Source organism: Theropithecus gelada, chromosome 4, assembly GCF_003255815.1.
Source record: "Theropithecus gelada isolate Dixy chromosome 4, Tgel_1.0, whole genome shotgun sequence".
NCBI classification, from domain to species: Eukaryota; Metazoa; Chordata; class Mammalia; order Primates; family Cercopithecidae; genus Theropithecus; species Theropithecus gelada.
In genome coordinates, this window is record NC_037671.1 from 32,504,589 (window position 1) to 32,531,694 (window position 27,106).

General features: G+C 46.7%; 2 protein-coding genes across 12 annotated transcripts; one reads left to right on the forward strand and one right to left on the reverse strand.

Moving 5' to 3' along the window:
- Positions 1 to 1,745: 1,745 nt before the first annotated feature.
- Positions 1,746 to 17,293, forward strand: MOG (myelin oligodendrocyte glycoprotein). Of its 11 annotated transcripts, XM_025383064.1 has the most exons (9): positions 1,764 to 2,062; positions 4,202 to 4,300; positions 4,356 to 4,549; positions 10,840 to 10,953; positions 12,302 to 12,322; positions 12,563 to 12,583; positions 15,211 to 15,327; positions 15,631 to 15,651; positions 16,101 to 17,266. In XM_025383064.1, the coding sequence occupies exons 2-9, from the start codon at positions 4,269 to 4,271 to the stop codon at positions 16,112 to 16,114; spliced, it is 534 nt and encodes a 177-aa protein (XP_025238849.1). In that variant the 5' UTR covers positions 1,764 to 2,062; positions 4,202 to 4,268; the 3' UTR covers positions 16,115 to 17,266. The 11 variants fall into 11 exon arrangements, with proteins under 11 accessions (XP_025238844.1, XP_025238843.1, XP_025238842.1 ...); XM_025383059.1 differs by lacking the exon at positions 15,211 to 15,327 and adding an exon at positions 15,104 to 15,151 and having other exon boundaries at positions 1,746 to 2,062; positions 4,202 to 4,549; positions 16,101 to 17,293; XM_025383058.1 differs by lacking the exon at positions 15,211 to 15,327 and adding an exon at positions 15,104 to 15,151 and having other exon boundaries at positions 1,746 to 2,062; positions 4,202 to 4,549; positions 16,355 to 17,293.
- A 109-nt stretch (positions 17,294 to 17,402) lies between these two features.
- ZFP57 (ZFP57 zinc finger protein) lies at positions 17,403 to 21,972 on the reverse strand. The gene is made up of 4 exons (XM_025383816.1): positions 21,850 to 21,972; positions 20,720 to 20,846; positions 20,172 to 20,273; positions 17,403 to 18,696 (listed from the first exon to the last, which is right to left on the reverse strand). Exons 1-4 carry the CDS (start codon positions 21,970 to 21,972, stop codon positions 17,522 to 17,524), a joined length of 1,527 nt encoding a protein of 508 aa, XP_025239601.1. The 3' UTR covers positions 17,403 to 17,521.
- Positions 21,973 to 27,106: the final 5,134 nt, after the last annotated feature.

Here is a 27,106-nt window from a genome sequence, read left to right on the forward strand (position 1 = left end):
TATCGTGGTGGTTAAAAGAGCCAGTTCTAGGACTAGAAAGCCTGGCTTGAAATCCCAGCTCTTCCACTCCCTAGTGGTGTGACTTTAGCAAGTTCCTTTACCTCTTTTGTACCTCCCTTTTCTCCCCTGTAAGATATGGGTGATAATAGTTCAATATTTGTTTTGTTGTTGTGAGGATTAAAGGTGTTAATGCAAGTAAACCACTTAGAACCACAGCACATAGAAGATCTCAGTAAAGTGGTTAGTTTTTTGTTGCTGTTGTTTTCAGAGATGCTGTGATTTCTCCAAAGTGGCTGTGATGGCTCAGCAGGCTCCTGACCCTCCCTGCTCCCACATGCCTCCACCCTCATCCTGATCTCCCATCCAGCTTTTGACAGCTGGCTTAGTGCTGGACACTTGCATACATCCTACTGCCCCCAGACCCTGCCCAGAAACATCTTGTGCATAACTCTCCTACCTGAATATGCATCAGGGAGAAAGAGCGTCCCAGGACACTTTAGGTTTTTGAAGGAGAAAATCCCCACTTAGTAAAAAGCCAGGGATCCACAGCGGCCACTTTTTCCATGGGATCCACCCCTGCAATCTTGACTTTCAACCACACAGCACCAGAGTAGCCAAGCATTGCTTGTGCCCAAATGCCAGCTGCCTTGCAGGGTGAAAGAATAAGCAGTTCCCAGATTCAACTGACCATAATCTGTCCTTCTAGCTCCTTACACCCATCTCGGACAAAAGCAGAAATGTATGTCTCAGTTGTGTTTCTACCCCTTGCTGCCCAATATAAATTTTTGTGTTGCCTAATATAATTTTTTGTGACGATGTAAATGTTCTGCATGTGTGTTGTCTGATGAGATAACCACTAACTGTAGTGCTATTGAGCATTTGAAACATGGCTAGTGTAATCAAGAAACCAAATTTTTAATGTATTTAATTGTAATTAATTTTAAGTGGCCACTTGCAGGCAGTGATTGCTGCATTGGAAGGCACGGCTCTAAATTGAGCCTTTTTTCCTTATTTGAGGAGGCATACTTGCCTTAAGATTGGGAAGTCTATTTTTGGAACCTGGTACCAATGCTGGTCTCACCCTTGCAATTCTCACCTGAGCCCAGAGGTGAGAGAAAGGTTTCCATTCCAGATCTCACTCTCCCCTGTGACACTGAGGAAACTGGCAAGTGATGTGAAGGCTGGAGAGTGTGTCCTGTATGCTGGCTCTGTCCCTGCTGCCTGTGTTGACTGACACAGTTAGTTGCTGCCCTTGCTGGTCTCCCTTCCTCCAACCTTGCCTCTCTGAGCACTCCTGACGTTCATCTCATGACTTCCCTAAAAACATTCTTTGGGGACAAGAAACTAACAAATCCCAAGTGACCCATCACATATACAAACATACAGAACAGAGTTTGGATTCGTGGTAGAAGAAAGGGAGGTTAGACATCAAGAAGAATGGTCTGGTGATGACAGTTGTGAGATAATAGAAACAGGAAAAAAAATCTAAGTTTTCTTTCTTTTTTGAAGAACCAATCATACTTTCTCTCTTTTGACTAATTGGTAGGGCTGGGGTGGATTGGAGGAACCTTATGTATTCCATAAACGAGCCTCTCCCTGAGGTCCTGTAAGTGCTCCTTCCCCACCAATTAGCCCCTGCAAGACCCTTCAAGGGTTGGATCTCCAGGAGGGCGTGGGGGAGGAAAGCCCAGTACCAGGCAGCCTCTGCTCCATTGCTCTGGGGGGGGTGGGGAAGGCAAACCCTGGTCATCCCCTCAGTCTGTAGACCTTTTGTGTGAATGCCTGGCAAGGGTGACGTGGGGCTGTTTCTGCGGGCACAGCTGCAGCACTTACTGGAGTGGAGGCAGGGCCCAGGCAGCACTGCCCTCCCAGATCTTCCCTCGGGCTTTTCAGCAGTAAGGGGACATGCACCCCGAGGCCCTCCACTTGGCCTGACTCTGCTGTGGGGGCTTTCTGTCCCCAGGAACGGTGGAGATGGCAAGCTTATCAAGACCCTCTCTGCCCAGCTGCCTCTGCTCCTTCCTCCTCCTCCTGCTCCTCCAAGTATCTTCCAGCTACGCAGGTGAGACATGTTTTTTTCCTGCCCTGGGGAGACCCTGAAAACAGAAAGGCTAGTTTCCTGGGTCTTAACTCCTTCAATCATCCTCAAGTTGCTATATTATCTTTCTGAAACATAGACCTGCTGACACGCTTCCCTTCCTCAGAAACCTTCCGTGGGTGGTTCTTACAGCCTTCAAGATGGAGTCCAGACTCTTTTTTTTTTTTTTTTTTTTTTTTGAGACAGAGTCTCCCTCTGTTGCTCAGGCTGGAGTGCAGTGGCATGATCTCGGCTCACTGCAACCTCAGCCTCCCTGGTTCAAGTGATTCTCCGGCCTTGGCCCCCCGAGTAGCTGAGACTACAGGCACCTGCCACCAAGCCCAGTTAATTTTTTTTTCTTTTTTTGTATTTTAGTAGAAACAGGGTTTCACAAATTGGCCAGGATGGTCTCAATCTCCTGACCTGCTGATCCGGCCGCCTCAGCTTCCCAAAGTACTGGGATTGCAGGTGTGAGCCACTGCACCCAGCCTAATTTTTTTTAATTTTTAGTAGAGACGTGGTTTCACCATGTTGGCCAGGCTGTTCTTGAACTCCTGACCTCAAGTAATCTGCCCTCCTCAACCTCCCAAAGTGCTGGGATTATAGGCATGAGCCAGTGCACCCGGCCCAGACTCCTTAATGTGACTAACTCAAGGCTTTTCTTGAACTAGTTCTTACTTGTCTTTTCACCTCTCAAATTGAGATAAAATCATAGCAACCTCGTGGAGTACCCATCAGGATTACATGAGATTACATGCTTAGCAGTGTCTGTCCATAGTAAATCTCAATAAATGTTTGTGGAATTATCATATCTTGTCATGTTTGAGACTTTGCTCTGCATAATCAGGCACCGGTAAGTTTTTTAAAGGAACCCAGCTGTCACATGCAGAGGGGAAATCAACAGAAAGATTCCCATCCTCAGGGAGCCACCTGACTGACAGAGGTACAGTGCATTCACTCTCCAGGTCTAGGGGAGAAAGCAGCTTTATTTCCTAGTAGCTCAGAGTCTGATTCGAGAAACACATCCACATAGAAAAAAATATGGAACTTGTTTGGGTCAGGGTCGAGGAGCCACAGTGAGGTGGAAGATACAGAAGAAGGAAGAGTGAAATAGAGCCATCCCCAGGGTGGAAGATCTCAGAGGAGAATTTGGGAAACAGGGTATGAACAAGGACTGAATAGTGAGAAGTGGTGGAGAGACAGTTAAAGTGGATGGAGTGACAAAAGCGAAACCTCTAAGGGTAGAATAGGCAGCAATTTGGCCAAGTCCTAACAGGGAGGCCCATGGGAAGATTCAACCTCAAGATGCTGCACCACATTCCAAGAGGGAAACTGAAAGCCTGGACTGAAGAGTCAGAGATGGCTACAGTTGGCAAAAAGATGGGCAGATGCTGAGATGAGATGATTGCTAGAATGTTCTGTCCAGGATATTCACAATATCTCTATAACCAGAGACTTTTTTGTTGTTGTTGTTCTCAAGAAGGAAACTTGGGGCTGGGTGTGGTGGCTTACGCCTATCATCCCAGCGCTTTGGAGCCAAGGAAGGCAGATCACCTGAGGTCAGGAGTACGAGACCAGCCTGGCCAACAGTGTGAAACCTCATCTTTACTAAAAATACAAAAATTAGCTGGGCGTGGTGGCAGGTACCTGTAATCCCAGCTACTCAGGAGGTTGAAGCAGGAGAATCGCTTGAATGAAATAGTGGAGGTACAGTCAAAAGGTGACATCTCCTTCTTTCTATAATTATATTTAGATATTTGCTTTACTTGCTTATTCACTAGGACCATGCGCATGCGTGTGTGTGTGTGTGTGTGTGTGTGTGTGTGTGTGTTTGCAGGGAGGCAGAGGTTGCAGGGAGGTGGAGGTTGCAGTGAGCCAAGATCGCACCACTGCACTCCAGCTTGGGCGACAGTGAGTAAGACTCAGTCTCAACAGTCTCAGAAAAAAAAAAAAGAAAGAAAAAAAGAAAAAAAAAAAAAATTGCATTCCTTCCTGGATCTAGAATTTCATTTAAAAGTCAAGTGTCCTCTTCCTTCCCTGTTTTGAAGCAGCCCTTCCCATGACAGGCTTACTTGCCAAGGTTCCCTCTGACCTTCAGTCTCTTCCTTTTGGTGTCTTCGACAGGACAGTTCAGAGTGATAGGACCAAGACAACCTATCCGGGCTCTGGTCGGTGATGAAGTGGAATTGCCATGTCGCATATCTCCTGGGAAGAACGCTACAGGCATGGAAGTGGGATGGTACCGGCCCCCCTTCTCTAGGGTGGTTCATCTCTACAGAAATGGCAGGGACCAAGATGGAGAGCAAGCACCTGAATATCGGGGCCGGACAGAGCTGCTGAAAGACGCTATTGGTGAGGGAAAGGTGACTCTCAGGATCCGGAATGTAAGGTTCTCAGATGAAGGAGGTTTCACCTGCTTCTTCCGAGATCATTCTTACCAAGAGGAGGCAGCAATAGAATTGAAAGTGGAAGGTGAGTAGTGCCGTATAATATTAGGTATTAACTGTTGGGTGGCCAGGAACAATCATTCTCTCAATTAAGATGAGATCCCTCAACCCAAACATCTCACGCCTGGGAATGAATTCCATACAAACGTACACATCAATAAGCAGAAACTCATATGCTTAGGGATGTCTGCTGCATCATTATTCAGAGTAGCGAGGAAATTGGGATCAAAGTCAATGCCTTTGAGTAGGTCAGTGACTGAATAAACAATGGTAGCCATACTGTGAATATTATGCAGGCATTAAAAAGATTATTTTAGCACTATGCCAGATGGTTTGGAGGCCTGCTATAAGGTATTGTTGAGTGATACGAGCAAGCTGCAAAATGTAGGATACAAAAACAAAACCCTAGGGCATAGTGGTTTGCCTCGCAGCTACTCAGGAGGCTGAGGTGGGAGACTGGCTTGAGCCCAGGGGTTTGCAGATACAGTGAGCTATGATTGCACCACTGCACTCCAGCCTGGGTGACAGAGCAAAGACCCTTCACCCCCACTCCCTACCCCTGTGTCAAAAAAAAAAAAACAAAAAACAAAAAACAAAACCCTGTATTTGTGAGCACACACACACACACATACACACATGCCTGTGCGTGGTCCTAGTGAATAAGCAAGTAAAGCAAATGTCTAAATATAATTATAGAAAGAAGATATCACCTTTTGGCTGTACCTCCACTATTTCATTCTGCAGAATTTGTTTGTTTGTTTGTTTGTTTGTTTGTTTGTTTTGGCAGGGGTCGAAGTCTTGCTCTGTTGCCCAGGCTGGAGTGCAATGGTGCCCTCCTCCTGGGTTCAAGTGATTCTCCTGCCTCAGCCTCCTGAGTAGCTGGGATTACAGGTGCCCACCACCACGCCCAGCTAATTTTTGTATTTTTAGTAGAGACAGTGTTTCACCAGGTTGGCAAGGCTGATCTTGAACTCCTAACCTCAGGTGATCCACTCGCCTCAGCCTCCCAAAGTGCTGGAATTACAGGCGTGAGCCACAGTGCCCGGCCTCAGAATTTCATTTTCAACATGTTCTGCATGATGGGTGATTTTGGAGATTATTTTTTGCTCTATCTCAGGATGATTAAGATGTGGACAAGGTGAAGCAGATGGAGGTGGAGCTTTGAAAGTTAATTGCTATTTAATTGAAGAACTAAACTGCTTTGAGGGCCTCAGTGTCAGATCCTTTCCCTTTTCCTCCTCCCCAACTGCAGTGCAAACATCAGACAATTGATCACTATTGTATCTTGGGGGTGTGAGTGACCATTGCACTGCTGGGACCAGAAGACGGCATTGTATGTGGAACAACAAAGCATTATTTCTAGAGACTGCCTGCAGGGATATGGAAATAGCTTTGTGTGTCTCATAATGTTCTTCATACAGCTGTTTTCACTGGGGAAATTCTACTTGTCAAAAAGTTTGATAGAGAGAACCTCTCCAGTTTGCAGATTTTTCTCCTTGCTGCTCAACAACTTCCTAGCTCAGTAACTGCCTCTCCCAACAAACTCCCTCAGTTTCACCACACCAAAAAAGGAAGACAAGCCGGGTGCAGTGGCTCAAGCCTGTAATCCTAGCACTTTGGGAGGCCGAGGTGGGTGGATCACCTGAGGCTGGGAGTTCAAGACCAGCCTGACCAACATGGAGAAACCCTGTCTCTACTAAAAATACAAAATTGGCCGGGCGCGGTGGCTCAAGCCTGTAATCCCAGCACTTTGGGAGGCCGAGATGGGCGGATCACGAGGTCAGGAGATCGAGACCATCCTGGCTAACACGGTGAAACCCCGTCTCTACTAAGAAATACAAAAAATAGCCGGGCGAGGTGGCAGCGCCTGTAGTCCCAGCTACTCGGGAGGCTGAGGCCGGAGAATGGCGTGAACCCGGGAGGCGGAGCTTGCAGTGAGCTGAGATCCGGCCACTGCACTCCAGCCTGGGCGACAGCGCGAGACTCCGTCTCAAAAAAAAAAAAAAAAAAAAAAATACAAAATTAGCTTGGCGCATTCCTGTAATCCCAGCTACTTGGGAGGCTGAGGCAGGAGAATCGCTTGAACCCGGGAGGCGGAGGTTGCAGTGAGCCAAGATCGCGCCATTGCACTCCAGCCTGGGCAAGGGAAGCGGAACTCCCTCTAAAAAAAAAACAAGGAAGACAAAAAGAAAAGCATCTGAAGATCTAAAGACTTTGCCTCAGGGGAGAAAGTTGTCTTTTGGGTTGCTATCCACATTCCAACCTCCTGTTCCCACCTCTTAGTCTGCATGCCTAAGAATCAAAAAAGAAACTGTTTTACAAGTAAACAAGGGACACTTTGCCTAGGCTTGGGAGCCAGGAAGTTGAGACAAATTTAGGAATGAGATGAAGTAATGGTATTATTGCAAGTCTCAGGTGTAACTACCTCTGCTCTTTCTCTGAAGAGTTTCTAATCTCTCTTTTTTACTTATTTTTTCTTGTCATTTTTGTGATTTTATTACTAGTTGTCTCTAATCCTTTCTTTAAAGTCTTCAACAAATGCCAGGCACGGCGACTCACGCCTGTAATCCCAGCACTTTGGGAGGCCAAGGCAGGCTGATCACCTGAGATCGGAGTTCGAGACCAGCCTGATCAACATGGAGAAACCCTGTCTCTACTAAAAACTACAAAATTAGCCAGGTGTGGTGGCGCATGCCAGTAATCCCAGCTACTCGAGAGGCTGAGGCAGGAGAATCGCTTGAACCCGGGAGGCAGAGGTTGCAGTGAGCCAAGATTGTGCCATTGCACTCCAGCCTGGGCAACAAGAGCAAAACTCCGTCTAAAAAAAAAAAAAAGAAAAAACATACAAAGCAGAGAGAACATTATAATGAGCCTCCAAGTGCCTACCACCTTGCTGCAGCACTTGTCAATCCAGGGACCACCCACTTCACCAGCTCCCCACTCATTACCACCCTCCCCTACTCAATTACTGAGGTAAATCCTAGGCAGCATGATCATTTCTCTTTTTTCTTTTTATTTTGAGACAGGATCTGTCTCTGTCACCCAGGCTGGAGTGTAGTGGCATGATCTCTGCTCACTGCAGCCTCTGCCTCCCAGGCAGAAGCCATCCTCCCACCTCAGCCTTCATAGTAGCTGGGACCACAGGCAAACACCACCACACGCTGCTAATGTTTTGTAATTTTTGTAGAGACTGAGTTTTGCCATGTTGCTCAGGCTAGTCTCAAACTCCTAGGCACAAGCAATCCTCCCACCTTGGCCTCCCAAAGTGCTAGAATTACAGGCGTGAGCCACTGCAACCAGCAAAGAACACTTTTTAAAAAATAAATAGGCCGGGCACAAGGGCTCATGCCTGCAATCCCAGTACTTTGGGAGGCTGAGGAGGGCGAATCACGAGGTCAAGAGATGGAGACCATCCTAGCTAATGTGATGAAACCCTGTTTCTACTAAAAATACAAAAACAAAATTAGCCGGGCGTGGTGGCGGGCGCCTGTAGTCCCAGTCACTCAGAAGGCTGAGGTAGGAGAATGGAGTGAACCCGGGAGGCAGAGCTTGCAGTGAGCTGAGATCGCATCACCACACTCCAGCCTGGGCAACAGAGTGAGACTCCATCTCAAAAACAAAAAAAAACACAAAATAATAAAAATAAATACATAAATAACTACAATACTATTATCACATCTTAAAAACTCAACAAAAATTTCTTAATATCGTCAAATACCCAGTTTGTGTTCAAATTTTCCTGATTGTTTCATAAATACACTCTTACAGTTGGTTTCTTTTAGTGAGATTCAAACAAGACCCACCTGTTGACCTTTGCCCTTAGGGTTTCCCACAGTCTGAATTTTGTTGACGACATTCCCATGTTGCTATATAATACGGTCCTCCATGCCCTGTGTTTTTCTGTAAACTGATAGATGTGGAAGTGCAATGACATTGTGTTTGATTTACTTTGGCAAGTATAGTTCATCAGTGATACTCTATACTTCTTGTTGATTTACATCCAAAGGCTAATAATGTCTGCTTTTCTCTCTTTTCTAATTATTTGCGAAAGTAAAAATATGGGGGTTTGGGAGAAAGTATGTATGTACTCACTTAAGTATGTACTCACTAAATCACATTGCTATAGGTAACTTCCATTAAGAACTTGAAAGTAAAGTTTGCTGCATTTTCCTCTAGGGAACACAATAATAGACAGGAGCCTTAGTCTACAGCTTAAAGGATTGTAATTATACCTGAGCAACCTTCCTGGACCAGTTTAACATTATTGGCTGTGATGTATCCCTACCTTTGATGTCAATATCCTTACTTAGCTCCCTTAAAGCAGAGATCAAGATGAAAAGGGCTTCAGCTGCAGCATGGCACATGGAGATTAGAGTGGGGCTTTTGGATGCTGAGGAGCAGACCTAGAATGGGAAACAGATGGGAGCCACAAAAGTGAAGGTCCCCCTCCCTCATTGCTCAACCTACTCCATGCCTGCACATCTGGTCAGTTACCAAATCCTGTGTAAGCTACCTTCCTTTTCTTTCTTTTTTTTTTGAGACGGAATTTTGCTCTTGTTGCCCAGGCTGGAGTGCAATGGTGTGATCTTGGCTCACTGCAAACTCCAACTCCCAGTTCGTGCAATTCTCCTCCCTCAGTCTCCCAAGTAGCTGGGATTACAGGCGTGCACAACCACGCCTGGCTAATTTTTGTATTATCAGTAGAGACAGGGTTTTACCATGTTGGCCAGGCCAGTCTCGAACTCCTGACCTCAGGTGATCCACCCACCTTGGCCTCCCAAAATGTTGGGATTACAGGCGTGAGCCACTGCGCCCGCTGTAAACTACCTTCTTAAAAGCTCTAGAAGAGGGCTCTTAACCTTTTGTTGTGTGTTATGCACCTTTGGCAAGCTGATGAAGTTGATAGACCCCATCTCAGAATTCTTTTTTTTATTTTTTCGAGTCAGGGTCTCACTCTGTCACCCAGAATGGTTGCAGTGGCACGATCATGGCTCATGGCAGCCTCTACCTCCCAGGCTCAAGTGATCCTTCTGGCTCAACCTCTTGAATAGCTGAGACCACAGGCTTGTGCCACCATGCCCGGCTAATTTTTAATTTTTTTTCGTAGAGGCAGGGTCTCACACTATGTTGCCCAGTCTGGTCTCGAGAACTCCTGGGCTCAAGCAATCTTGCCTTGGCCTCCCAAAGTGGTGGGATTACAGGGGAGAGCCACCACACCTAGCCAGAAGAATGTTTTAAATATACCAAATAAAACATTTATACCAAAATACAGTCATCAAAATATTAAATTAACAAGAGTTAGGGTTGCCCTAGTAATTAGTGTAATTTCAAAATAGTAATGTATTTGTAGTAATGTAAAATCAAAAATAGATAAGTGATAGTTTGAGATTTCTGTGACTTTTCTAATGTGATATGAAAATATTTGTGATTTTTTTTTTTTTAGATAGAGTTTCACTCTTGTTGCCCAGGCTAGGGTGCAATGGCATGATCTCAGTTCACTGCAACCTCCGCCTCCCGGGTTCAAGCGATTCTCCTGCCTCAGCCTCTCGAGTAGCTGGGATTACAGGCATGCACCACCATGCCCAGCTAATTTTGTATTTTTAGTAGAGACGGGGTTTCTCCATGTTGATCAGGCTGGTCTCGAACTCCCAACCTCAGGTGATCCACCCGCCTCGGCCTCCCAAAGTGCTGGGATTACAGGTGTGAGCCACTGTGCCCAGCCAATATTTGTGATTTTTACTGATGACAAAGTCAAAGGTTCTGTTCAAATTATTGTGGTGTATTGCCTACAGGCATAATTAAAGTAAATACTAAATTTCAGTTCAAAGGTTACTGAAAATATGTATTTGTCATTCCGTATTTAAGCTTTGAATCCTCTGACTTCCTATACCATTACCACTGTCCTAGTTCAGGCTCATGTTGTTTTTTACTTTGTTATCACAGTCTCTTAACATTTCTCCCTATCTTCTCCAGTCCTGTAGGTGCTAAATCTGATGTGGTCACTTCTCCATTTGGAATCCTTCAGTGCACCCCCACGGCCTTGAGGATCAGATCTAAGTCCCTTAGCTGCTCCTTAAAACTCCCCCAGCCTGACCCAATACACAATCTTGACTTTAAACTACTTGTCATTCTAAATCAATAGCATTTCCTGGAAAAAAACATTTTTCCATCAAGGCTAAGCTCAGGGACCAATTCTGTGTCACCTTCTTTGAATCCTGATGATATTCATGTCTTTATTTGACCTGATTTATTGGGCCCCAGGCACCGTGCTGAGTGTTGAGAATTCAGCTCTGGGCAATGTGTCCTGCCTTTCAGATCCCTTCTACTGGGTCAGCCCTGCAGTGCTGGTTCTCCTCGCGGTGCTGCCTGTGCTCCTTCTGCAGATCACTGTCGGCCTCGTCTTCCTCTGCCTGCAGTATAGACTGAGAGGTACAAGGCGGAGGGTGGGTGGATCAGGATCCTTCCTTTAAATGAGCTGGCTTCTTGGAGTTACACCACTAAACATGTATTTGTGAGTGACTTCTGGGTTCAGAACTTCTTCTCACTACTGAGTGATAAAGAAAAAAAATAACTCCATAATGAGTTGTACATCTCACAGAATGCTTTCATATGAATAAGCGGACCCAGCTTTCCGTATGAGCTAACTATGGCATAGAGTAACCCCATTTTACAGAGGATACAACTGAGGCCAGGAGTAGTTCAGTGACTTACTCAGACCAATATAACTTGTAAGTGGTAGAGCTGAGGCCTCTGTATCATACCTAGCAGCTCCATGCAACTTGGGAGAGTGTGAGCTTCAAAGTTAGACAGGTCTAGGCTATTAGGAGTTTTGAATAGATACTGAAGTGAAAGTCTGTGCTACACAGTAGGCATTCAAACATTGTTTCCTTCTCCATTCAACACTGAGGGCTCAGGTTCAGCAGCTGATGACGCTCCTCTTTTGTGCCTAGAGCTTTCATTTTGAGCCTTCTGCCCCTACCAAGTGTCTCCCCAATGCCGGAGCAGGAAGAGTCTTCACTCCTCCCCATGCCCCACCTCTCATTTGTTACTAAGAGGAGAGGAGAAAGTAGCAAGGAGGGTATGGGGAATGTTTTGGGGGGATGGGTGTTGGTGGGATCAACAACAAAGTCCTTTCTGTCACCTTGAATTCAGCCCAGATGCCTGCTTGTCTACTTCTCCCACGTGAAAAAGGCCTTCAGCCCACATGGCTGAGCAGAAAGAATCTGAATGTTAGAGTCAGGCAGCCTGGGTTTGAATTCCATCTCAGGTACTGAACTATAATAGCAAAATTCTTAGATTCTCCAAGCCTCAATTGCCTTGTCTGTCAAATAGAGAAGACATCCTCCCTCCTACATTGTAGGAAGGATAAAAGTCATGCAACGTGCCTACTACAAATCCAGTCACAGAGTAGCTAGCTGCTCACTAAACATTCAGCTCCTCCTTCCTCATTCAGATGGGAAGTGGCAACGCAGTGGGCTGGAGCAGCACTATGAACTGAGAATCCAAGAAAAAGGGCGAAGAGCAGCTGGGAGGTAGTAGATCTTTGTGCTGATTTGGGGCATTGCTCACATTCTTTATTCGCTATTGTATCTAGACTATAGCTAGAGAAAGAGCCGCAACCCTTCGCTTTCAATCCAGTGTTCTTCCTACTCTCCTAAGGTTGTTTCTGGGCTGCAGAGAAATAGCCTGCACAAGGGGCCCAGGCGCTGGGTGTAGGAGGGTCCCCACCTGGAGTCAGAGCATGCAGGAACTAAAATGTTGCCTTTTTCTATTCTAGGAAAACTTCGAGCAGAGATAGGTGAGTTACAGTCATCCTTTCTCTCAATTCTTGCCTTTCGGTGTTTTGGCATAATGGAAACGGTCGCGTTCTCGGACCATCTGTCCCTCTCAATACCCTGTTTTTCCCTTAGTTTCCCTTTGTCTATGGTGGGTGTGTTGTGCCTAGAGCAAGTTTTAAGTAATTAAATAACAAAGACTCAGGATAAAGGATCCTTTTTGAGTGCCCTACTAAATCCATTTCCATTTGTTTCTCTTTCAGAGAATCTCCACCGGACTTTTGGTAAGTTCTGGCATATCCAGGCCCTCCCAGGTCAACTTGGCATTTCACTGTAGTTCCAGTCACCTGGGGGAACAAGGACCCCTGGCTCCTGGCTGGGTCCCTTCCTCTCTTTTCTTCCTTTAAATAAGAAGTCATTTGCATTTAGGATTGGTAAAATCATAATAAAAATACTCATGTACTATTTTTATGTGCCAGACACTATTCTAACTGCTTTACAAAAATGTTATCTTATTCTGCTTAACTCCTCATGCACATGATTTCTCTTTTCAGGAATATAGATCGTTTACACATAAACCTGATGTCTGGTTGGGGAGGTGAAACGAACAGAAAAACAAGACACAACTGTATCACCTGTATTTATATTTCAGGATGTTTCCATGAGTACAGAACATGACTAATCAGAGAAGACCTCATGGACAAATAGAAAAGCCACCAAGCCCCACTAGGAATTGACCCCCCAAGAACATGGTTTCTAGCCTTTTTGTTCACTGCAGATCGCCCAATGCCTAAAGACAATGCCAACAGAAGAGCACCCAAATATCTGTTAGATAAATGTTGCAGAAACTAGAAGGTGTCATTAGGGCACAGATGGTACCTTCTCTGAGCAAACTTCCTTCACAGCCCCTCCTCCCGAGCCTGTAGGTGACTCTACTTTTGTCACCTGGCACACAGAGTTCTAACCTACCATTTATAAAATTAGACCAATTTGTGGAACACACACACACACACACGTCTTGACGCACCCAAAGAGGAGGAATAGTATCTTTGTTTTGGAGGACTTGACTATTAAAGGTCTTAACTCCTTTTTGTACCATGAATCTCTCTGGCACTCCAGTAAAGTCTAAAGGACCCCTTTGCAGAATAATATTTTTAAATATACACATAAAATAGAACACATAGGATTGCAAAAACAATCATTGTATTGAAATATAGCTATCAAACGATAATCACATTTGTGATATAGCAACATAAATGCTTCTTTCTTTCTTTTCTTTTCTTTTTTTTTTTTTTTTTTGAAGAGGAGTTTTGCTCTTGTCGCCCAGGCTGGAGTGCAATGGCGCGATCTAGGCTCACTGAAACCTCTGCCTCCTGGGTTCAAGCAATTCTCAGCCTCCCGAGTAGCTGGGATTACAGGTGCCCGCCACCACACCCAGATAATTTTTGTATTTTTAGTAGAGACTAGGTTTCACCAGGTTGGCCAGGCTGGCCTCAAACTCCTGACCTCCGGTGATCTACCCGCCTTGGCCTCCCAAAGCGCTGGGATTACAGGCATGAGCCACCATGCCCAACCATAAATGTTTCTTTAGCAAAAGTAATACATTAGGTAATGTAGCAGCAAGTCTAGTAACCTGTAATTTCTTTCTTTCTTTCTTTTTTTTTTTTTCTTTGAGATGGAGTTTTGCTCTTGTAGCCCAGGCTGGAGTGCAATGGCACGATCTCAGCTCACTGCAACCTCTGCCTCCTGGGTTCAAGCAATTCTCCTGCCTCAACCTCCCAAGTTGCTGGAACTGCAGGCCCAGCTCATTTTTGTATTTTTAGTAGAGACAGGGTCTTACCATGTTGGCCAGGTTGGCATTGAACCCCTGACCTCAGGTGATCTGCCTGCCTCAGCCTTCCAAAGTGCTGGGATTACAGGTGTGAGCCACCAGGCCTGGCCCAATAACCTTTAATTTCAAAATACTAATAAACATAAACAGTATTTCAAGATTTGTGCAATAACTCTAATGGGAATGAAAACATATATGGCTTCCATTGGTAATTAAGTCACAGGTACTACTGATTTTGTGGTTAGTTGTAACATGTTTTGCTTTGTTTTGTTTTTTCCAAGACAGAGTCTTGCTCTGTCGCCCAGGCTGGAGTGCAGTGGCGGGATCTCAGCTCACTGCAACCTCCGCCTCCCAGGTTCAAGCAATTCTCCTGCCTCAGCCTCCCGAGTAGCCGGGATTATAGGCATGTGCCACCATGCCAGGCTAATTTTTATACTCTTAGTAGAGACAGGGTTTCACCATGTTGGCCTGGCTGCTCTTGAACTCTTGGCCTCGTGATCTGCCCGCCTCAGACTCCCAAAGTGCTGGGATTACAGGTGTGAGCCACCACGCCTGGCAGTTGTTACATTTTGTTTTGTTTTGTTTTGAGATGCTGTCTCGCTCTGTCGCCCAGGTTGGAGTGCAGTGGCACAAACTTGGCTCACTGCAAGTTCCGCCTCCCGGTTCACACCATTCTCCTGCCTCAGCCTCCAGAGTACCTGAGGCTACAGGTGCCCGCTACCATGCCCGGCTAATTTTTTCTATTTTTTAGTAGAGACAGGATTTCACCATGTTAGCCAGGATGGTCTTGATCTCCTGACCTCGTAATCTGCTTGCCTCGGCCTCCCAAAGTGCTGGGATTACAGGTGTGAGCCACCGTGCCTGGTCAGTTGTTACATTTTTAATGAAAGAAAATGTTAAATCCAGTTAATGAAAATAAGGAGGCAGTACTTTTCTCATCCAAATTCATGGACTCTCTGAATTCTGTCCTCAGAGTCCTTTGGTGTTCTAGGATCCCAGGTTAAGGAACCAAAAAAGAAAGGTGGGTGGGGCATGAGGGGGAACACATGTTAACCCTGTTTGTTCTGGTGAACAATTCAGATCCCCACTTTCTGAGGGTGCCCTGCTGGAAGATAACCCTGTTTGTAATTGTGCCGGTTCTTGGACCCCTGGTTGCCTTGATCATCTGCTACAACTGGCTACATCGAAGACTAGCAGGTGCAGTGGCTGGGCAGCAGGCAAGACCACCAAATAGTGGGGAACCAAGTCAGCTTTGAATGGGAAGCCGAAAGAGAATAGAACCAGGGCTCAAGATTAGGAGAGCTGGGATTTCCTTATTCCTCTGTCCCCATGCCCAACCCCAGGCTCTTCTGAGAAACTGTGAAGAGAACCACTTACTGGATCTGTGGGGTCCCCCAGTGGAAAGGGCAGTGTGGGTCACTCCAAATATCCACAGGGAGGATGTGGGGAAGGTGCTATTCATCTTCCACTGATCATGTATTTGTTTCTTTTTGTTTTCAGGGCAATTCCTTGAAGAGCTAAGTAAGTTATCTTCTCTCTCTTATAAGCAGAGAATAAAAAGGGAGGAAAGGGAGACAGAAGCAACAAGAGGAAGAGGGGGGCTATTGAGAGATCACAGTCCCAGAGGAAAGGAGGAGCTGGAGAGCCTGGGTGGAGGGAAGACTCCTCCTGGGAGGGACAGGGGCAAGAGGCCAGCTGTTCAGACACATTTACAGGTGGCAGAGAAACTGGAGGCATTCCCATCTGCTGCCTGACCCATTCCTCCTTCACTGCCCCTAAGCAGGAACCCCACCCTAGCTGGTCTCATTGCCCATGCCACAGCAACTGCTCAGTGCCTCACCTCTCAGACCAACCACTGAGGCAGGCATGGAGACAAGATGACCCCAAGGGCTTTTCTTCTCCCTAGTTCAATGGTTTTATGATACAAACTACTGACATAGATTTTTCAAGTTATTTTTTCCTTCTTCTAGGAAACCCTTTCTGAGTGATGTCACATCTTGGCAGGGGTGGAGGAGAGCCTGGTTGCCCAGGGATTGGTCCTTGGGGACATCTCATCCATCAAGTTGCATACTCACTGGCATCTTTGCTATGGGGACATTCCAATTTGCACTTTCAGGAACACTCTGAATTCCAAGTAGAATTGATTTCCCTTCTTCTGTCATCTACCTTTTCTCTTCCTTCGTTTTCCCATTTTTATTATCCTTCTTTCCATTTCTCTCTCCAGTCTTCCACTTGGAAACCCTTCCTGGCTAAGGACAGGCAGGTGCCCCTCTCTCCATCAGAGGACACCTGTGCTGGAGAGCAACACAGATAGGATGGTCTCTGCCATGAACTGGAGGCCAGGAACCTCCTCACTGAAAATTACAGTATGATAACTTTGCAAATGGTGGTTGTTTCTTCCAAGACTCCAGCCCTGATTGCGCAGAACTGAGAGGCATGTGAAGGGAAGGAAGAGGAAGAGTGTGAAACATTGAAGAGAGAGCTGAGTGAACTGAAGAGTGAGGATATGGGTAGCCCCAACCCAAACCTGGAGATGGGGAGAAACCTACAGAATACTAGCCAGAGCTCCACCTTGTCTTGGCAGCCTACTAGGGAACTGGGGAAGCAAGAAATGAAAGCTGGGCAACATGCCTGCTTTAGAATGTCTTCCTTCTACTTACACATCTTCCACAGGTCTCAGAATTTCCTTCCTCTCATCCTTTTTCTCCTGTCTTCATATCTACCAGAGTATCCACTGTTTATTCAACAACTACTACTTGATGGTCAGATACAAACAAACAAGCTAGGTGCTAATTAATAATGATATGAGTTTTGGTTGAGCACGGTGGCTCACACCTGTAATCCCAGCACTTTGGGAGGCTGAGGCAGGTGGATCACGAGGTCAGGAGTTCGAGACCAGCCTGGCCAACATGATGAAACCCCGTCTTTATTAAAAATACAATTAGCTGGGCATAGTGGTGGGCGCCTGTAATCCCAGCTACTCAGGAGGCTGAGACAGGAGAATAGCTTGAACCCAGGAGGTGGAGGTTACAGTGAGCTGAGATCACGTCACTGCATTCTAGCTGGGGTGACAGAGTAAGACTCTGTCTCGAAAAAATAAATAAATAAATAAATAAATAAATAAATAAATAAATAATACGAGTTTTCATATGCACACTTCTAACCCCTTTTCTTTTATATATTTCCTTCCTTATCCACTCACCTGTCTCCCTCTACTCCAGCCTCCTTACCCCAGAGGTCAGTCCTCAGGAAACCAAACACAAAGAAAGACCTCAGTCAGAAAGGCCATTTATTTATGTTTCAAGATGCTCACTGCCTCCTTTGTTTTGTCTCCTTTGCAGGCCTTCTCTCTTAGGCCTCTTCTCCTGAGGGTATGGATCCTGGGGGGAGATTATTCACCTCCATGCTTCCATTCCTCCCCAGCCATAGTGGGGGCATCATGAGAGAAGCCAAGCCACTGGCCCAGGATCACCCGGCATTTATGGTGGCTGCTCTGGCACAGTTCCTTGCCTTTATAGCCCCTCCAGTGATCCAGAAGGCCCTCTTTCTCCCCAAAGGAGAGGTCACATATAGGGCAATGGTAGCTCTTCTGCTTCCAGTGGGTCTGCTGGTGTCTGACCAGCCTGGAAAATGAACTGAAAGACTTGCTGCAATGGAAGCAGTAGTTGGGCGGCTCTGTGAGGTGGGCCTTCTGGTGTCTGGAGAGATAGGATTTCTTGCTAAAAGTCAAAGGACAATGCGAGCAAGAGAAGACATTGAGTCTCGAGGGCTTCACTGGATGAGAGTTGGATCTGGCATCCTGACAGGGGGTTCCAATGATGGGTGCCTCGGTCCTGGTCACAGGTGCTTGGTTCTTAAGTACAGATGGCTGGTTCTGGGCCATAGGACCCTCAGTTCTAAATATGGTTTCCTGAGACCTGGCCACTGGTATGGTTTCCTGAGACCTGGCATGGTTCATATCCACAAGCCCCTGGATGGACCTCTGGCTTCTGGCGATAGGTGTCTGTAATTCAACAGGGGTGCCTGGAATCCTCAAAGTACACTCTTGGTTTCCTTCCACTGGCTCCTGGTTTTGGTGTATCTTCTGGTGGCGTTTGAGCTCAGACTGGTCCCGGAAGCTCTTCCCACACACGGAGCATGAATGGGGTCGGTAACCCAGATGGACACGGCGGTGACGACTTAGTCCAGAAGCATCACAGTAGGTCTTGTCACAGAGCGTGCAACAGAAGGGCCTCTCCCCAAGATGCATGCGTCTGTGATAGCTGAGGGACTTGGGGCTCCGAAACAACTTCCCACACTGGCTGCAACTGTTAGTCAGCTTGGGATTGTGAACAAACTGGTGGCTATAGAGGTAGGAGCGCCTGCTGAAACACTTGCCACAGATGCGGCAAAAAAAGGGTGGCCCAGCCTGGGATGCTTGAAGCACCTGGGTCCTGTCCATAGACCCAGCTGGGGCAGACAGCGGGCACTGGCCGGCCCGTCTGCATGCAAGGAAGACCTTGTCATCACTAGTCCCCTCATCTCTCAGACTGGGATGTTGTTCTCGAAGCTCTTTCTTCTTACCTTCTGTAGTGAATGAGGAAGAATAACACAAAATTCCACTATAAGAACTCCAACAGAGGCTGGGCATGGTGGCTGACAACTGTAATCCCAGCACTTTGGGAGGCTGAGGCCAGCAGATCACCTGAGGTCAGGAGTTCGAAACCAGCCTAACCAACATCGTGAATCCCTGTCTCTACCACAAATACAAAAATTAGTTGGGCATCGTGGCATCTGCCTGTAATCCCAGCTACTAGGGAGACTGACGCAGGAGAATTGCTTGAACCCAGGAGGCAGAGGTTGCAGTGAGCTGAGATGGCACCATTGCACTCCTGCCCGGGCAACCAGAGTGAAACTCCATCTCAAAAAAAAAAAAAAAAAAAAAGAAGAAGAAGAAGAACTACAACACAGCTCTCCATTCAGCCCAAGACACTTGTCTCTGCCCTTGCTCTCCCACCCAACACATTCATCCTCACCCTTGGGCCCTATAGGCTAGAAATAAGAAAAAATAAATTTGGCGTTTCAAATTAAAAGCAAATAAAAATTTAACTGGAGTCTTTCAACACTGTCAGAAATGTAAATTTTAACTTACAACAACACTTCTTGAAATCTATCTTATCTCATTCTCATTATTGCTCAAATTCCCATAGACACTCCACAGACACCCGCATAATAATGCATCATGAACATTGGGCCACTTGCAGGTGAAAAAAGGTGTTATTAATAATCAAGCTAGGATGAGAAGCATAAACCAGTACCATCCTGGCAAACCAAGAAGTGTAGTCAGCCTAGCTTGATATCTCTCTCAACTATTTACTACCAGGGTAAGCCTCCCTTACTCCAACGCAGCATGAAGCCGATCTCCTTTGCTTCTCTTTTCTCTTGGACAGAACATTTTAATCAGAACAATGTCATGGACATAAGCAACCTTCATGTCATCTCTCAATCTCTAGAAACTGAAGACATTTACTTCTCCTGAAAGACTTAGATCTTCAGCCCACCAGGCACGGTGGTTCACACCTGTAATCCTAGCACTTTGGGAGGCCAAGGTGGGTGGATCACTTGAGGTCAAGAGATCGAGACCATGCTGGCCAACATGGTGAAACTCCTGTCTCTACTAAAAATACAAAAATTATCTGGGCATGGTGGCACATGCCTGTAGTCCCAGCTACTTGGAAGGCTGAGGCAGGAGAATCGCTTGAACCCAGGAGGCGGAGGTTGCAGTAAGCCAGGATTGTGCCACTGCACTCCAGCCTGGCAACAGAGCAAGATTGTCTCAAAAAAAAAAAAAAAAAAAAAAAGAGAGACTTAGATCTTCAACTTGAAGTTGAGGGACTTAAGCCTATGATCTTAAGCTCTCTTTCAACTCCAAGTCTGACCAGGCTGGACAGAGGTTCACTAGGAGAGCATCTGTAGAGCATTCATCCTCCCCATCAGCTCTCCATCCTTTCAGGGGTTATTCTGGGCCCTTTTTACCTTCCTCCCTGCTTGGCAATTCTTACCTGAAAGGCCTTCTGTGTTTGGGAGATGGACAAACTCTCTCCATTGTTCCTCTTGTTGCTCAAGCTGGGTGATTCGCTCTGGCTTATGCAGAAAGATTCTGGCTGATGTGTGGGAATGAGAAAGAGTTGAGTTGGTCCCAGGTGTGGCCCCTTCACATCTGATGGGGACAACAGGTTACCTCCTGTAGCCTTTGTTTAAGAACCATAACCTGGGACATGTAGATGCAGAAAGGAGACATTCAAAAGGTCAGCTGCTAGCAAAGTATCTGGTTCTCAGGAGTGACTTAGTAAATATTTGTTTGATGAATGGAAAAATTTGCATATTTTGAGAACACTGTCATCATGTTACAAGTGTTATCTTTGCCTTCATGCAGGCTATCGTTTCTTCTCTTTACCACTGAGCTTAGTGACTCAGATCTTTCACACCTGGAAAGCATAGAACCAGGGGTCAGTGAAACTAACTGTAAGCTGATCTACCTGTCCAGGGAAACCAGATGTTCCAGGGCCCTTAGGACAGGGGGCTTGCTGAGGGAAGCCCAGCCTCTTACCCACAGACGCTAGGTTCTTAAAGATTTCCGACATAACATCCTGGTAAAGGACCCTCTGGCTGGCATCTAGACAGTCCCACTCTTCCTGGGTGAAATTCACTGCCACATCCTCAAAGGTGACTGGCTTCTGGAAGAACAGGAGAGACTCAAAAAGTTTACATAAATATATGTAGGTATGTATATGTGTGTGTGTGTGTGTGTGTGTATGTGTGTACAAGATTAACATCCAGTCTCAAGATTCAGAGAATTAAAACCTAAGAGAAAGATAAAACCATGGAAGGAAGAGAGAAATATTAAAAGAGAGACACAAGGCCAGCAACTGTGAAGTATAGAAAGGAAAGGAGGCCAGATGTGGTGGCTCATGCCTGTAATCCCAGCACTTTGTGAGGCTGAGGCAGGCAGATCATGAGGTCAGGAGTTCGAGACCAGCCTGACCAACATGGTGAAACCAGGTATCTACTAAAAATACAAAAATTAGCCGGGTATGGTGATGTATGCCTGTAATCCCAGCTACTCAGGAGGTTGAGGCAGGAGAATTACTTGAGCTCGGGAGGCAGAGGTTGCAGTGAGCCAAGATCACGCCACTGCACTCCAGCCTGGGTGACAGAGCAAGACGCTGTCTCAAAAAAAAAAGGAAATGAAAGATGAAGAGAAANAAAATTAGCCGGGTATGGTGATGTATGCCTGTAATCCCAGCTACTCAGGAGGTTGAGGCAGGAGAATTACTTGAGCTCGGGAGGCAGAGGTTGCAGTGAGCCAAGATCACGCCACTGCACTCCAGCCTGGGTGACAGAGGAAGACTCTGTCTCAAAAAAAAAAAAGGAAACAAAAGATGAAGAGAAAGGGAGAAAGATAAGATGTGGGGGAGAGGAAAGAGGATATGCAGAATACAAATAGGAAAGCAAAGCAAAAGAAAAAATGCTGCCACTCTAACAAATTTCAGGAAGTACCACATGAAGGATGCCAGGGTGGTACGGGAGATGGAGAAAGGTTTTGCGGCTCCTTTTTCTGGATGTCGTTCAGTCTAGAACAATCTGAGATTTCATTTGACCTGCAGGCAGGAGCATGCATGAAAGAGCTCCTAGAGTCTAGGACCTGGACCCCACCTCTCTCTAGCTTAGTCTCCTCACCTTCTTCACCCATGCCTCCCTCCAGCAATCTCTCTTCATGGCTTCCTGCAGGGTGGCAGCTACCTTGCCCACCCATGGGAACATCTTCTGTACAGGTTCGATTGGCTTCAGCTGTTCAAACATCTTCTCTTCTGTGGTGTCTCTTTCCAGCTTTATCCACTCCTGACCTGGCGCCCAGGGCTGATTGGATTCCTTCCTGGGGCTATCTACCTCCCAGTAACTGGGCAGATGGAGAGGCTCAGCAAAGGTCCCAGGGTTTGATGTGGCTTCCTGTGGCAAATGTATCTGCTCCAAGAGGCTGTCTTCCTTTTTTGTTCTGCTGTCCAAATTCTCCTCTTCCACAATTGAGAACAACTTTGTTTCCCTCAAAGCCTGGGCCACAGAGTTCAGGGCCCTGGTCACCCTTGGCTCACCAGCTGCCATTGTTTAGTAACACCAGGCTGGGCTAGGGGTCTGCCCTCTGTTCTACCCTGCTTCTATATACCTGAGGTCAGAGAAAAACAAAACATATCAGCAAGAGGGAGGGTAAGAAACAGCTTCCTTATTTGGTCAGGGAATGCCATTAGTTATTAAACCCCTGCTGTGTGCCATTGGATGCTCTCAGCAATGAGGCAACAATTACTGGCCCTGTCTTAAGGACCTAATGCAGAGATGCTAAATAATTTTCCAAGGACAAGTGGACATTCTTGATCTACAAAAGTTAATGTTTAAACCTAACGTTAATGTTAGACTCAGTACCATTGGAAATCATGTAGCTGGGGTAACCAGGCTAGGATCTGTCACAGATCACCTTGAGTGAGTCTCTTTATTCTTTCTGACTTAGTTTCATCAGAAATGTGAGAATAAAGGAGACACTCTCTAAGATCTCTTCCATGACGAAAATTACACACACACACACACACACACACACACACACACAAAATTCTGTGATCTGGATTTTCAATACATATAGTAGTTCCCCCTTATCATGGTTTTGCCTTCCAATGCTTCAGTTACCCATGGTCAACCGTGGTTCAAAAATATTAAATGAAAAAATCCAGAGGACAGGCACAGTAGCTCATACCTGTAATCCCAGCATTTTGGGAGGCTGACGTAGGCAGATCATCTGAGGTCAAGAGTTCAAGACCAGCCTGGTCAACATGGTGAAACCCTGTCTCTACTAAAAATACAAAAAGAAAATAGCTGGGTATAGTGGCACACATCTGTAATCCCAGCAACTCGGGAGGCTGAGGCAGGAGAATCACTTGAACCCTGGAGGCGGAGGTTACAGTGAGCCAAGATTGCGCCACTGCATTCCAGCCTGGGAGACAGAGTGAGACTCCGTCCAAAAAAAAAAAAAAAAAAATCCAGAGATAAACAATTCCTAAGTTTTAAATTGCTTGACATTGAGTAGCATGATAGCATGATGAAATCTTGTACCTTTTCTCTCTGGCCTGCCCAGGATGTGAATCATCCATTTGTCTAGCATATCCACACTGCAGACAATACCTGCCCATTAGTTCCTTAGTAGCTAGTCATCTCAGTTATCAGGTTGACTACTGCAGTATAGCAGTTGCCTGTGCTCAAGAACCGCTTATTTTACTTGATCATGGCCCTAAAGCACAAGAGTAGAGACACTGGAAATTCAGATATGCAAAGAGAAGCCATAAAATGAAAAGGTAAGATTCTTGTTTTAAGGAAAGAAAAAAAAATCATATGCTGAGGTTGCTAAGATTTACAATATACGTTATTTTTTATTTTTTATTTTTTGAGACGGAGTCTCGCTCTGTCGCCCAGGCTGGAGAGCAGGAGCGTGATCTCGGCTCACTGTAAGCTCCGCCTCCCAGGTTCATGCCATTCTCCTGCCTCAGCCTCCTGAGTAGCTGGAACTACAGTCGCCCGCCACCACGCTGGGCCAATTTTTTGTATTGTTAGTAGAGATGGGGTTTCACCTGGTTAGCCAGGATGGTCTTGATTTCCTGACCTCGTGATCCACCCGCCTCAGCCTCCCAAAGTGCTGGGATTACAGGAGTGAGCCACCACGCCCGGCAATATAAATTATTTTGAGAGAGAGAGATACCATATTCACACAACTTTTTTTTACAATATACTGCTGTAATTGTTCTATCTTATTACTAGTTATTGTTGTCAATCTCTTACCATGCCTAATTTATAAATCAAACTTTGTCATTAGTATGTATGTACAGAAAAAAAAAACAAAACAAAACCATAGTATATACAGAGTTTGGTACTGTCCGTGGTTTCAAAGTATCCACTGGGGTGGGGCGTGGTAGATCACTTGAGGTCAGGAATTTGAGATCACCCTGGTCAACATGGTGAAACCCCGTCTTTATTGAAAATACAAAAAATTAGCTGGGCATGGTGGCACGTGCCTGTAGTCCCAGCTGCTCAGGATGCTGAGGCAGCAGAATTACTTGAACCCGTGAGGTGGAGATTGCAGTGAGCCAAGATTGTGCTACTGCACTCCAGCCTGGGTGATAGAGTGAGATTCTGCCTCAAACAACAACAAAAACAAAATATCCACTAGGGGTCTTGCAACTTATCACCTGTGGATAAGGGGAACCACTGTATACACAGATCTTTGTAAAGAATACTGCTAACAACCCAAGAGCAATCCCTTATTTAGGGCTCACAATGAGCCCAGCACTGGAGTTCCTTGCTCATCCTTGGAAATTTCCTGCTCAGATGCAAACATAGCTGAATCTTTTCCTGCTGACAGCCTCTCACCCACATCTCCCTTACTTGAGATAGAAAGAAAAGAATAAAGACCAAAAAACCCTGTTGGCTATTTTTTCCTTTCACTTTTTGAGAAGTGTTAATAGAAGTGAAAATACCAGCAAGGAAAAACACCCTCGAGGAATAGAGTTAATTGGCTCTCCAAAATATTGTCATGAAAGCTGCATTCCTGGGATATGAATTTGATTTCCTTCCTTTCTTCCTCTTTCTTCTCTCTCCCTTTCCTTTCCTATCTTTCAAAACCATTCACACTCCTTTTATGAGGCATGCAGATCTTGGATTATTCTTCCACTTTCCAGCCAACTGCACTTCAAAACAGCCTTAATAAGGCCGGGCTCGGTGGCTCAGCCTGTAATCCCAACACTTTGTGAGGCCAAGGCGGGCGGATCACCTGAGGTCCGGAGTTTGAGACTAGCCTGACCAACATGGAGAAACCCCTCTCTATTAAAATTACAAAATGAGCCGGGCGTGGTGGCGCATGCCTGTAATCCCAGCTACTCGGGAGGCTGAGGCAGGAGAATCGCTTGAACTCGGGAGGCTGAGGTTGCAATGAGCCGAGATCGCGCCACTGCATTCCAGCCAGGGCAACAAGAGCGAAACTCCGTCTCAAAAACAACAACAACAAAAACAGCCTTAGCAACAATGCCCTCAAGAACCTGGTCTTCCAGTTATCTGGCAGAGAAGACCTACTGCTGCCGCTAGTCCTCAAGATGGCCATTTGCTGGAGGCGGTAGGAAGAGGCCCGAAGTGTGACTCCTAACCCCTGTGGGGACTGAATCTCTGCAGCTGTTGCTTGCCCAGGTACGTTTGCCTCCCATGAACTTCCTTCGTCCACGGGGCCCCAGACCTCAGGCCGGCGGGAGGAGGAAGGCGACTGGGCATAACTCATCAGACTTTCGACTGTAAGAGCTGGAGGCCGCCTGCGGGCTTATCTGTACCTGGGCCTGTCCCCACCCTTCCAGAATGTAAATCCTCTGAGGGAATGTGTCGTCGCCATCTTTCAGTCCTTTGAGTGCACCCAATCTCTCTCCAACCCAAAACCCTCTATCCACAGCAATTCTGAGAATGAGAATCCCCCTCGCCCCTCACACCCCAAACAGCTTCAAGGCTTAGTGGGATTCACCCTTGTCGTCACCAACCCTGCTACTCCAGCCACGTGAGTTTTCCACCTGTCAGTCAAGCAAAATGGCCTTCCTGCAGTCGTGCGGCCCTTGGGTCTCTGCTCAGGGCTTCAGGGACCCTTTCCAGCCATTGCCCTGCCCCTACCCACCAGATCGCGGCCCTGGTGGGCGCTCCTGTTCCGGTCCTCGGCGCTTAGTTTGCCATTGCGCGCCCAGCTCCGGAACCCCAGCCTTGAAGCTTCCGGCGGCCAGGAACAAAGCCGGTTTTGCTCGCTGTTGCCTGGCAAAGCAGGCGCTTGTTAGCACCCATTGAATAGGCTTACGTGCTCAGAAACGGGCCCATTAGTTGGGATTGCCTTCCCCGATGCCCATCTGCCCAGAATCTTCCTTCTGGGATGCCGACTTTTTCAACACGTGCCAGGAGCCCTTCCTCGGCCCGGAATCCCCAGCGTGCCCACAGTGGAGAGGGCACCTGGCTACACCGCAGACTAACCCACGTTTCCCCGGAGGACCCCAGAGGTTGAAAGCCCCTCCAAGATTAGGGGCGCGGTGCTCCCCTGGCCTGCCGAAGAGTCAGAGGAGTGGGGACAACCTCCACCATCAGCCTCTACCACCGCCAACGCGACTCCCAGCCGCCGCGCTACTCACCTGACCCCCGCAGTGGACCGCGATTTAGGGGCGCAGGGTCTCCCGGAAACCAGCGGCTGGAGCGCTCCAGCCCAGCACCCGCAGCCCCGGCGCCGCGGCCCCGCCCAGGCCCCGCCCGGTTCCCCTCCCTCCCAGTCCTCAGGCCACCGAGAACCTGCCCCTTGACCCAGCTAAAAGGGTGGGAGATAATTTGACTTACTGTTTTCCAATTTGGATGCCTTTCATATGTTTGTCTTGCCTGATTGCTCTGGCTAGGACTTCCAGTACTACAATTAGTAGGAATGATGAATGTGGGACTCCTTGTCTTGTTCCAGTGGAGGAATACTTACAACTTTTCTCCATTTAGCATGATGTTGGCTGTGGGTTCATCACAGATGGTTTTTATTATTTTGAGGTAAATTTCTTCTTTGCCTTGTTTCTTGAATTTTTTTTTTTTTTTTAGACAGAGTTTTGCTCTTTTTTACCCAGGCTGGAGTGCAATGGCGAGATCTTGGCTCACTGCAACCTCCACCTCCTGGGTTCAAGTGATTCTCCTGCCTCAGCCTCCTGAGAAGCTGGGATTACAGGCATGTGGCACCATGTCTGGCTACTTTTGTATTTTTAGTAGAGATGGGGTTTCACTATGTCGGCCAGGCTGGTCTTGAACTCCTGACCTCAAGTGATCTGCCCACCTTGGTCTCCCAAAGTGCTGGGGTTACAGGCCTGAGCCACCATACCCGGCCTGAAAGTTGTTTTTTCTTTTTCTTTTTTTT